This window comes from Pipistrellus kuhlii, unplaced genomic scaffold (genome assembly GCF_014108245.1).
Source record: "Pipistrellus kuhlii isolate mPipKuh1 unplaced genomic scaffold, mPipKuh1.p scaffold_m20_p_33, whole genome shotgun sequence".
In the NCBI taxonomy this organism is placed as follows: domain Eukaryota; kingdom Metazoa; phylum Chordata; class Mammalia; order Chiroptera; family Vespertilionidae; genus Pipistrellus; species Pipistrellus kuhlii.
The window spans coordinates 2,590,961-2,604,129 of record NW_023425533.1 but is presented as its reverse complement, the minus strand read 5'-3'; the positions used below and the strand labels follow the sequence as shown (position 1 = coordinate 2,604,129).

At 37.5% G+C, this 13,169-nt stretch overlaps 1 protein-coding gene across 1 annotated transcript in view; it reads right to left on the bottom strand.

The window, feature by feature from the left end:
- Window positions 1–6,079, bottom strand: part of NRK (Nik related kinase) — a 149,605-nt gene extending 143,526 nt beyond the window's left edge. The window contains 1 exon segment of the mRNA XM_045570464.1: window positions 5,720–6,079. Coding sequence (XP_045426420.1) covers window positions 5,720–5,776 — 57 coding nt within the window. The 5' untranslated portion in view covers window positions 5,777–6,079.
- Window positions 6,080–13,169: the final 7,090 nt, after the last annotated feature.

Here is a 13,169-nt window from a genome sequence, read left to right as displayed (position 1 = left end):
TATATTGCAATAATGGCCTTGATATTTAGCATATCACTCTTGTTATAACTCACTGAAAATTTTATGCAAAACAATTAACCAATAGAGGAGTTGCTAGGGTTTGACTTGAAGATGTACTGGCATATTTCTTTGAATTATATCAATACGGGATTTATATTAGAGATCATCAATTATGGAGAAAGAGCATTGGGTCATTTGTCAAAAAAGTCAAAATATTTTAACTGGTTACTATTGGAAAACGATTCTTTGTTATAGTTAAGGCTACATTTTAGCTGAATTTTATTTCTGTATCTTTGAAAATATCTTAAACTTATGTAGTAATCCTTTTTTTTTAACCTCTCAATGACATAAGTACTTTGCTCATAAATTTTGAATTCAGGCATCTAATTACTCAAAAAAAAAAAAAAAGGCACCAAGGACATGTATAGAGACAATAAAATGCCTGTGGAATTCTTGTTAGTCTTATTTTATTTATATTCATGTTGTATAGAAAATTTGTCTTGCTCACAAATGACCAAAACATCTTAATTCTCCTCATGCTCACATTTAATAAAAAAGGTTTTATTTTTTTCTCTTGTTCTTAAAGGCATCTCAGCATAATGTTCTACTCTATTCTAATAGTATTTTTCACTAGTTTTATAGAATATTTTTCATTCCCATTCTTCACACTAGTATTTTTAAGATTAAATGACTGTCCAACTGGGGAAAATGAAGTGTCTTAATTACTAGGGTAATATTACTTTCTTATATCAAAATTTTCACTTAATTATAGTTAGAAAATAGTTTATTCTGGGCTTCCAAGGAAGGAAGCATTTAAAATGAAGCTCTTTTTTTTTTTTAAGTCACTATTGTGAAATTAAAAAGGTCTACATGAGAGGGGTCTCCACAATTACTTGGTCCTCCCCTCTGCTCTACCACACCAAGATTAAAAAGCAGATGGGGAAAGATCTTTATTTCTATGACTGCTATATCAATTTGGAAGTTAACTGGTGGTTTGGTATGCTTTTGGTGTTCCGTTTGGTTAAAAAAAAAAGTAATTAAGAAACTTTAATTTGTAAAAATTTTTCTTAAAATAAATTACTAAAATATTTTTAACCATAAAATGTTGGGCAAATACTTCAGACTTTGTTTATGTAATTTATCTGTTACATTTAAACGTCCTGGACTGTTTGCACCCTTGACACCTAGCATTTAGAAGACTTGTTTCTGTTTTCTGAATTCAAGCAGAGAAGAAAGAAGCAGCACTTTGATGGATACTTTTATTAAGGGCAGGGGTGGGAATAACAGGAAGAAAAAGAACCACTAGGAGGCAGTGTTTGCTGGTTATATGAGACTCAGAGACAGAAACTGAGTGACAGAACCAAATAAGGCAGACATTAAATTAAGAATAAAAGGAAACCATTAAGTGTTCATTACGAGTAAAACAAATTTCTGTTTTAGGGCAGTAATGAAGCAGACCAAGAGAACACGTTCCAGTAATCAGAGAGCTAGAAGAAGGAAAGAGATTACACAGTACCTAGAATGAATAGATGAATAGCTGAGGCTTACCTTCTTTTGTTTTAAATATGAAACAGCAATTTTGTGAAAAGTCTTTACAAAAAGAGAACCTGAAAATAGCAGATATAACACTGGAAGTGCCAGAGCGAGTTTCATAGATAGGTGGAGAAATAGGCTTCACAATTCAAGTTGAAAACAGAAAAATAATCTCTTCTTCTAGACTAGTGTTTCTCAAACTGTGGACTACATAAACTCTCACTACATGAGAATCATGTAGGACATTTTATTTAAATGCACAGATTCCTTGTCACTACCATGGAATTATGAAATTGGAATATCTGAGGATGAGTTTTAAGATCCCCAGATGATTCTTGTGCACTATTCTAGTACATTAAGATAAAATAAACTGTTCTAGAAACTGGAAAAGAAGACTGAGAAAATAGATTGAAATACAGTACCTGCTGGGGTGATGCTCTAGAATATGTAATGAAGGATATCCTGAATGTTTCAATACTTGTGGACAAGAAAGTAAAACTGCCTCAAAACAGGAGGCGAAGGGACTTGATAAGTGGGAAGTTTCTCATGACTCAGTGTGGAAAACAGATTTGTTCTGGGTTGTGGAAGACTGAGAGAGCTGAGATTTATATTTAAATATAAACCTAATGTAATTTAAATACAGTTCTTGGATCATGTGCTATTTCAGATCACCTCTGCCACCACTGTCCTCCAGGCCTGTCTAACCCTGACCCCAATATAGATTAGGACTACACATGGCAGTGTCAAATACCAAGGCCACAACCGTGAGGAATGTCATTACCATACTGGGCACATAAGGCAAAGGCGACTATTATAATGTGAAGACATGCCAGATTTGGAGATGAAGAAATAGTTTCCAGTCCCAAAGATTGAGTGACATATGCATTCTAAGAAAAAAAGATAATAGATAGATAGATAGATAGATACAACTTCAAGTATTGCTGGCAAGCAAGGTGGAAAAAATACATGCACACACACACAAATATATGTATGTATGTATATATGTATATGGATAGATATAGATTAGATATAAATTTCTATATACATGGTGTTGAAATTTTTTTAAAAAAGAAACCACAAACCACAAATCTCTGTACTTTTTTGTTTTGTCATCTATTGGAGATATTTATTCAATAATCAATCAGAAAAAATTACAGTACCCAACAAATAACAGACAAAATACCGTTGACTTGTCATTTTACTGCTTATTATGTTGGCTTTGTATGTCTCTTTAGGTATACCCTATAACTTTAGGGTATCATGCAAAAAAGTTATACAATTCCCTCACCCCTCTTCTGCTTCCCCAGATTTCACACTTGCTTACTATTTTCGGTTTAGCAATAATATCTATATAATAAAAAAAAATACCAAAAACCTCCCACCACTTTTTTTAAATCCCAATTTGCTTAGAAGCTTGACCTCTCTCAAGGTTTCGTGTCCTCTTGTTATTTAGTTGGCCAACCCAACAAAGGACATAACATATAAATCTTATTCTAGACTTATATTTAATTATTATATACTCTGCAATAATTGTTTTATCAATGTGAAACTCTAAGGTCTGAATCACCCCCCATTACATGGTAGTTGCCAAATTGGTATAGTTGATATTGACAGGTGTCAACTTTCTAACCTTCATATATATCCTACTGAGGATAATTGTTGAAAGGGTTTCCATCACATACAGTCTTTTTTTTTTTCCCTCTCACTTTATCATCTTTATTTTTCATCAAAATGAAAATTTCCAAGGAGCTAAATTTGATGTTGCTTGATCTTTTCATTTTCTTTTATTCCTTCTTCAGAGACTCAGGAAATAAGTCTAATGAAAAGAAATCCTGAATCACTAAAAAACAATGCCCCAGTGACCAAATTAACAGTGAACTTTTCACATCTTTAAAAATTTGACGTACAAGAAATTGTAAAAGAGGTGCTACTTTTCTGCTGGATTTCTTAGGGTTTAGAGCTGGATGTCTGAGGATAGGGCGTAATTATGCATAACTTGTTCATATTATAGAGACCTTCACAATGAGTTATAAAATTACTCCTGTATAATAACAATTTAGAAATTGTCAGAAGTTAAGAAATTTATGAGGCTTTTGTGAAGTCTATAAAATAAGGCCAAGCATCAATGCTTGGTTTTGTGTCTTAACCTTCTCCTACTTAAAAAACCAACCTTATCTTTTTTCCCTTTACACCACCATTAACCCTCAGAAAACTAATATTTCACTGGACTGCAATGTAAAGATTACAGCCTTTCTCCTTATCTCTTCCACTCTCACCCAGTTCTTATATCCTGGGGCCATGAACTGGTCAGCTAGTCTGAGCCATTCCCTCCTCCCATTTAAAAAAATATATATTTTATTGACTTTCCACAGAAAGGAAGGGAGAGGGATAGTGAGCTAGAAACGTTGATCGACCAGCTGCCTCCTGCACACCCCCTTCCGGGGATGTGCCTGCAACCAATGTACATGTCCCCGACCGGAATTGAACCTGGGACCTTTCAGTTCGCAGACCGACGCTCTATCCACTGAGCCAAATCGGTTCCGGCAACCCCCCTCCCATTTTTTTGTGGTGATATGTTTTTTTCTTCATTTTCCTTGAATTTGGATTCTTTGCTCTATTATTTCTATGAGGACCTTCCTATTTCACTCTTTAGTCAATTTTAGAATGATATTATTTCAGTTGACCCATGTGTAGTTTTACATATTTCCAAGGAGCTAGTTTGCTTTTTTTCTCTTTCTCCCACCAAACATAGAAAATGTTGGAAGAAAGTGATATTTCATTTGTTTGTTTAACCCCTTTTTGGGGAGAGCAAATCTAGTCAGAATATGAAAGTTCTGTTCAGAAAGGAAACTACCAATTGAAACCTCCATATTTATGCATGCACTGGGTACATGCAGGATGGACAAAAAGATTTAATCTTTTAAAATTCTGTGACTTTATCTTATAAAGCTGCACCAATAACCACAATGCTAGTAATTATTTAAAGGCTAATAACAATTTACTAAAATGTTATTCATGTGCATCACCTCCTGCTCCACACCTTTATAGTGTAAAATTATAGAGCTGATGTTTGGGGGAGTATCCTATTTTTGAGGGAGACAAGCGTCTGCCACCATTAAGGAGACAATTTTTAAATGCCAAATATGAATAAAATTGAGGCACTGCATCCTTGAATAATCCTATAACCTCAAGGTTAATATTTAGCTTTTATCAAAGCAAGCAGGCCTGAACTACAGTTGCCTGGGGATCATTCCAACACATGCAAGCTTATTCCCTTTCAGAATCCAGGGGCCCTTTGCATTCAAGAGAGGGTGCGGGTGAAATGCCACTCGATAAAGAGAACTTAAAAAACGAATTTGGGTGGGATCCAGTATCTGACAGAAACCAGATGCCAATGAAATAAATGTTGCTGCTAAAATAATAAGTCTAGTAATAACGATGGCGATAATAGCTCACCAATCAATTACAACTTTGGAAGAATGCTGAGCATTCGGAAAAAAGGAGAACCACAAACAAAAACCATGAGAAAATCTGGTTAGCTAGTGAGGGCAATAGGTTTGTTTTTAAAATGAAGCACGCAGAATTCACTTCTTCAAGAGGCCTCCAGTTCTTTGCTCTCACAATACTGAGTTGGGAACAGTGCCCTGGCAGAGTAAGAAGATTTTAGAAAGTGCTTTTCGAAAGCAAGAAAAGTGAAACTCCAATGCTTTAATTTTTTAGCCCCCTATCATCTACAAGTAAAGGTCATTCTGAGAGTGAGCATCTTCGCTGACAAAACAAGAAGGAAACCTGGATAAGGCATCTGGGTGACAGAAAGGAGTGCTTTCGGGAAGCCACACTAAATTGCCCTCTTTGGCCTCTCCTGGAGTGCAGCTTGCACAGGTACAGGGACGCTGCTAGATAGCAAGGGCCACGTTTAGAAAACGTCCACTGTTTAGAGTCCGCATAACCTCCACCAATTCTCCCTCACCCATAATCCCTGGTCTCTTTGCTTTTCCTTGAGTTTGGGGAGGCTCCAGTGTCCAGGGGGGAGCCTTTTCCCCAAACCTGCTCTCTGGGTCCCCTCCTGCACCAGTGGTCCTGTCAAAATTATAGCCTAGCCTAGGTTTTGCACGTCGTGCCCTCCCGGATGTTCAGAACCCAAAGAAAAGAGCAATTTGGGGGGCGATGGGTCTCTTCTACTCACCGGCAAGTGGCCCAGATCTGTGACCTCCTTGTCCCTCCAACCCCCAGGTCCCGGCATGGCTTCCAGTAGAACAGGAGTGGGCGACTGAGGGATTTAAGAAACACTCTAGGTGTTTGAAGAGGAAGCAGTCAAGGAGTTGAAGGGCGGGGGGAGAAGAGAAAGAGTGGGGGAAAGGAATAGGGGATTTGTGGTGTGGGAGATAAAAGAGGGGAAAGTGGAGGGAAAAGAGCTAAGGAGTGGAAAGAAGCGTGAGTTTAAGAGGCGGGAAAGCAAGTTTGGCTAAGGTGAGAGAAGAGCCTGAGCTTCTATCTGTAAGACCAAGAAACTACAGGAGTGCTCCTCTGGCGACAGAGCAGTGTCTGCCCCGGCTGAGTGAGCCTCTTTCAGGGTGGGGAGGGGGGCGGTGCAAGGAGGCTCCCCCCCCCCCTCCTCAAGCAGCTCGAAGGGGATTGGTGCAGCGTCAGGTCGCCAGGTGGGCAGCCAGCTCTTGGCAGGGAGACGGGCTGGGGGGGGGGGGGTGTACTGCAGGAGGGAGGTGCTGACAAACTATAACGGTTTGTGAGCCAGCCCCTCAAGGCCTCCCCCGCCCTCCTGCTCCCTCCCAAGTCCACTGCTGCCCCCGCCCCTGCTGGAGAGTGTTCCACAGGAAACTTTTTGCGAGGCAGCTGCCAGCCCTGGAAAACCGGTCCTGATCTGCAAAGCTCCCAGTCTGGGCCCCATAGCACTGCCACAGTTCAAACAACCCGCGCCCCAATCTGCCTAAAAAATGCTTGCAACTTTTCTACTTGTATATTTCTTCTTTCTGTTCCTCTGAGTTTATTGCTCCTTTTATTACAAAAGCTCATCCTTAGATAAGGAAATGTTTTGCCACTGGCATAGGGATCAGACCTAGGAGAGACCCTTTGCAGGCGGAGAGCAACAAATACCCCACAGTTCGGCTTTTAAAGGGCCCAGGACACTGCTATGCGAACAGGAGCAGTGTGAAATCCTCTTGAGCAGGGGTGGGGGGTGGGGGGTGGGGGGGCATATCTCTTATGGAACTAGTTAGTTGATACCAGCCTCTGGACACTCAGTCAGAACCTCACCTGTTATAGGTGCTGGAGATTAATTAAGAGAGACTGAGTCTCTGAAGCCCAGGCTAACTGGATCTTAAGTTTGCAGTTCCCTGCGCTCACAATGCACATAAAAAGTCCCCGAGTTCTTCCTGGTCTCCAGCTTTCTGACTGGGTTTCATTCATTTGCTCATTTGTTGCAAAAACGTTTCCGGGCGCCCAGGCTGTTCGCCTCCATTCTCCCACAAAGTGCAGGGGGCCTGAAACAAGGCTTAAATAATCTGATTAAACGCAATTCACCCTTGAGAAGTAAGTCTCCTTTTGAAGGCTTTATGGGAAAAGAAGTCTGTGCATAAAACTAAACAATTTTGAAGCACTTGCACTTGCAAAGAGCATTTTAGAAAAATGTCCTGAAGCTGCTTACTTTCCCTGGAGCTCACAGACCATCCGGAGTAGAAACCTGATGCAGGGGTTTGCTTCCTTTTTCTTTCCTTTTTATTAAGAAGTTTCTATCTCCTCTAGGAAGAGTCATCTACATAATTCTTCCTAACGACCCGAGAGCTCACTATTTCTGACCCACACTTCTAACTTTTTCTATATATTGGTGGATTTTGTTTATTTCATATCCCTATCACTTCCAAGCTTGACCTCTTTACATTCCTTAAACTCTGAGAGTCTTAGAGCTCTGTAATCACAACAGCCTGTCTGAGGAATCATATCTCGCTAAATAAAGAAAAATTCCTGTTAATGGGTGCTGAGAAAACCAGCTACCACCCCTCCACAAAAAGAAATTCGGGTGTTCTGAATCAAATGTTTATGTTAATTCAAATATGATGTGAGCCATACAGAACTTATATTTCCAAGAATTCAAATCTTGACAACCCCACTCACAAAACCTTGCCCCTTTAAAACACAGTTTAAAATTCCCTAGATGATTGGTAAAACTCTTCTGGATCTTGCAAAATGTGAGTCTGGAAATAGCATTTCATAGCTACAGGTGGGCAGGTGAGAGAGTTAATAGAAAGTTATATTTTTATATACACACCTACTTTTTAGAAATTAAGACAGTGAATCAAGAAATACAACATTTAAAGGAACTCTGAGACCCTTTTTGCTAAAGGGAAGACATAATAAGTTAAGACTTTCTTTTTGACAATGCAGTTTGCTGAAGATAGGATGTGGGGAAATGTCCCAGCCTGGAGATAGCATAGACTGTTTTAGCCTGTCTAAGGGGACAAGTCCAAACCAGGGAAAAAAAATCCCGGCTATATCAGTGGGCTCTAGTTGCAAGGCTCTATGGGAGGCTAGCAGCTTCATGACTCCATAGGGATTAGCCACAATTAGTTTTGACCAGAACATGACAGGAAACCTTCACATTTTTAAAGTTATTAGTATTTTCAATGAAAATGGAAGCAAGGAGGGGCATGGAAACTTTGCTTTGTGAACTTTAATTATGGGGATTTTTGTGGCCCACTTGGAGAAGGTCAGTCCAGCCAGCAAACCAGAAGGCAAATAGATGGCCCCCGAGAGCACTTATTTTCCAACTTAAGGACTTCTTTTCCCTCCACCCCACCACCATCACTTCCCCCATCCTTTTCCAAAGCTATTTTTTTCTCTCTTTTTATTTCTTGACCCTAAACTGCCTGAAAATGACCCTAGTCCATCCAGAGTCCAGGAATTTATCAGGTTGAATCTTACCCAGAAGTAATTTCTATACCAACATTCTGTGTCTCCTATTTAACCCATCCCCTTTCCCTCAATTCCATTCTGTTACCTTAAGGTCCTGAGTGCTTTGTAACATTTGTTGGTATTTTTTAATAGCTAAAATTTATTAAATGCTTGCTATATATTCTGGACTAAGTGTTTGTATATATTATCTAATTTAATTTAGTCAAAACTTATTCTAGGTTCTTAATTCCATTTCATAGGCAAATAAATTGAGGCACAGAGAGATGAAGTACCATTTTTAAAGCATCACAGCTAGTTATTGGAGGAGCCTAACTTCCCACTCCGGCAGTCTGATACCAAAGCCTACTTGTCAATGACTGTTGAAGAGCTGGTGCATATTTTGAGACTGTGTGAAGAGGAGCCAAATTCAAAAAAGCTTCAGGGTAAATGAGATCAGATGACATTAGCTAGGCCCCTGAGCTATCCAGTTCCCCTTTCCCCCTTTCAGTATTCAAGGCCTCCCAACAGAAATAACAAGAGCTTTATAAAAAGAAATGGAACCCAGTTTTAGCCTAAGAGTAGTCAGTGTCCTGCCTAAGCAGAGATTACTAAGTAGATCACCTCATAGGGAAAAATGGATTTTAAGCTTAAGAAAGTTCCAGAGGAACACCCCCCAGCAATTTTCAGTGCTTTAAAAATATTAGAATTTATTCCCATTCCTTCCAGAGAGTGTTTTGGCTGAGAAGAAACTTTATTCAGTGAAGACCTGAAGGTGACTGTGTTTTTGAGCAATGGTGCTTAGCAGAACTGAGACATTAAATGGTAGGTGTACTGTAGACATGGGGCTAAGGTTATAAGTTTTATCTCCCAGAGGGCCAGTGTACATATCTCCACTGTTTGGCCCCTGATAGCACCTCCTTTGTACAGCCAGCCAACCTTTTTTGCTAAAATAACTCAATAATCAGTATTTTTGTTTTTGTATACAAAGAACTGTATATTATTTTTTCATATAATTTACTAAACCATATTATAGAGAAACTAATGCAAGAGCATGTGTATGTTGTGAAAAATATAGATTCAAAAGATTCTAGGCTGCTTTTTGTTCTTTTTTCATTTACGTACTTATGATTGGCAATATGTAGTAGACTCTTTTAAAATGAATCTCATAAAATTATTTATTAAATATTTATTAACCTGTTAACAGGGGAGTTCCCTTTTTAATTATGCAACTTATAATAGGCGCATACTCTTTCACTAGGACGTGTCAGTACATCAAGCACAGTGGAAGTAATTTTATATTATTATTTTATTAATTTATACTTAATTAAAATAAATGAAATATATATTTTTCATTTATTTATATATAAAGCACAAAGGAAAATACAAAATTACAAACAAATAGAGAAGAATACCTACAAAAAATGGAAACATCAAGTTAAAAAATTATAAATTTTATAAACAATTATAAAGATTACAAAAAAATATATTTTTTATTTCTATACACAATAAAAAATATAAAAAAGTTAACAATTACAGAACAATAAACAAAAGCACACAAATAAAATAGAAATATTGAGTTTAAAAACTTGAAATATAGATGTAAAAATTCAAAACTCAACTTCCGTGTGATATATTTTAAAACAATTGTTGATACATAGTGCTACCTTACAATCCGACACCAGTATGTAGATTCTTTCCTAACACCTTTTGTGTAGCAAACTCGGCATTTCCTGGATTTAGTTTTTCCTATATCGCTTTTCATTTGTTCTGGAAAATGCCTTTCAACTAAGCATGATGGTAGAGCTGCTTGTTGATGTCTTTGGGTGGGTTTTCACTATGTTGTTATCTACCAATTTCTCTACACACTCTATCAAAAACTGTAATTGATCCAAATGACCTTTATCTTTTTTGTATATAATATATGCATTGAAGCAGCACATATCAATTAATCTTAGAAAAAAATTTTTATAAAATTTTTTTACCCTATTACGGGCAGCCATGTAGGCCACCATAACTCCATCTCCCAAATCTACACCGCCCATATTCTTGTTACAATCCAGGACAACATTCGGTTTTTCTTGCCTACTTCCTCTCTTTTCAATCATTGTCTTTTCATCATTATGAATAGAACTGAGCATCAATACGTCTTTTTTATCCTTCCATTTTAAAACCGTAAATTTGTCTTACATATGTTCATTTTTCTGTAATTTTTTTGTTTTTATTTCACTGGGGATTCCGACTCTATTTATCCTCATTGTTCCAACAATGTCTGTATTGTTTTGACACAAGAGTTCAGCCAAATGAATTGATGTATAGAAATTATCTAAGTAAATCCTATACCCTTTATTCAGTAAGTCATGTGTTAACTCCAAAACAATTCTTGTTGATTGTTTTTCTTGTGGGTAGTTCGAACCATAATTTGTGTCCTTGCCTGTGTTTAAAATTATATTTTGTACCTATCCAGATTGGCTTTGACTCAAAATAAACAACTTCATTCCAAATCTAGCTCTTTTTGTAGATATATATTGTTTCCAAGATAAATTCCCTTTTCATAATAAAAGAGATTCATCTATGCATATTTCTCATTCACATACATAAAAACTTTTAAACCTTTCTGACAAATTAATTGATGATTGGATCAATTTTATATGTTTTTTTATTATATAAACGTTGGAGATATATAAAATATAAGTAAATAACATATAATACGAAAATAGGTAGGTAAGTGTAAGTACGTACCCGTCACTGCTCACCCAGAACACGTCCACCACTCTCAATAGCGAAATTATACTGATTCCCTCCGTGTCTTAAATTCATGTGGAGACATGTATGGATGACTAATACCTTTGTTGTTCGGAAATATACCTCCCGCCAGTTTCAGGGCGCAACATATATATGAATACGTCCTACCCGTACCCGATATTGTTTACGTTTGACGTATTTATACGTCCAGCTCGGTTAACAGGTTAAGCACTTAAACACACCAAAAGTTATGTCATTTATTCTTCTTCACCTACCTTGACACCTCATATATATATATATATATATATATGAGTTTCAAAAAATAATAAAAATTAGTTTCATGCAAAGTTCTATTAGGACAAGTTTTCTTGTCTACATTACTGGTCCTGGGTGAGAATAGTGAAATAAGGTTATATAGCAATCTTCTTTGAAAAGATATTTTCACACATTTGTGACTACAAACATTCCAGTCCAGTGCCTCCCAGTATATCTGTGAGGGATTAAGACAGCTTATCTCAAAGAGACACAGGAATTCCTTATAGAGGGGGGAACCTACTTTGGGAACCACTGGGCTAAAGGACTGTCTTAAGGCTTTCTTTCTTCTTTATGGAGAGATCTTTGCAACTGTAGGATTTCTGCCACAGTCCCCAACACTCTTGCCACCACTCCTTTTTATTTTATTTTTTATTCACCACTCTTCTGGGAACAAAGCAACAAGCCACCTGATGTTTCTCAGGCTAAAGTTAATGAAATATGCCTTCTGACCATAGTTTGCAAAGCTTCTGCCACTTGTTATGGAATGCTCTTAAGCTTGGCATGGATTTGAGCTATGCTTGTTTCTAAAATGGGGCCTGGGAAATCTGATCTTAGATGAGCATAGGTCTTATTGATGTTGAAAACTGGAATGCTACTCTATAAAAAGACAATTGTTTTATAGAGATAACTGAAACAGGAAAATTAAACCAAAAGTCAGATACATTTCAAACTTTGGTAATGGGACTTCCTTTTTATTCTCAATGTTTTCTTTCTTTGAAGGCCATACTATCCTTGTCCTGGAATTCTCAACCTAACAACCTGCAGGTTAGCCACCCTCCCTCATCCAGCACAAATACAAACAGGAAAATATTTATTTTGATGCTAATGAATCTTATTCCTCAAGGCTCCTCATGCGCACTTTCAAGGGCCTGGGAGTGGCCATAATAATTCTGTATCGACAGTTTTATGTTTCTTTTTTGAAGTGAGCTTCCCAAATTATAAAAGCTTCAGGTCCAACAAAATTTGTATTTGACCTTGAATGCATAATGTATAGAGAATATAATAAAGAAGAGGGGGGAAAAACATATGGACAGGACCAAGAGTGTGGTAATTGTTGGGGGGAAGTGGAGTGGGGGTGGAGAAGGAAGGTATGGGGGTATAAATGGTCATGAAAGGAAATTTGACATGATTTTGAACACACAACACAGTGTATAGGTGATATCTTGTAGAATTGTGCATCTAAAACCTGTATTGCCAAAAACCCGTTTGGCTCAATGGATAGAGCATCAGCCTGCGAACTGAGGGTTCCCAGGTTCCATTCTGGTCAAGGGATTGTACCTTGGTTTCCGGCACATCCCCAGTAGGGGGTGTGCAAGAGGCAGCTGATCGATGATTCTCTCTCATCGATCGATGTTTCTAACTCTCTATCCCTCTCTCTTCCTCTCTGTAAAAAATCAATAAAATATATTTTAAAAAAAGCAAACCTGTAGAATTTTGTTAACCAGTGTCACCTCAATACATTAAAAAAAAGGAAAAAAAATAGAAAGAATATGTGTGTGTGTGTGTGTGTGTGTGTGTGTGTGTGTGTAATCTCTATAATATCACTAAGTCTTGAGGAAATAAGAGTTGTGGTTAGCAGTCTACAACTAGAAAGTCCATGTTTTGAAAAGAAAGAAAACTCAAAGAAGAAAAAAATAGCACTGAACTTTTCATCTATGTAATTATTCAAGTAA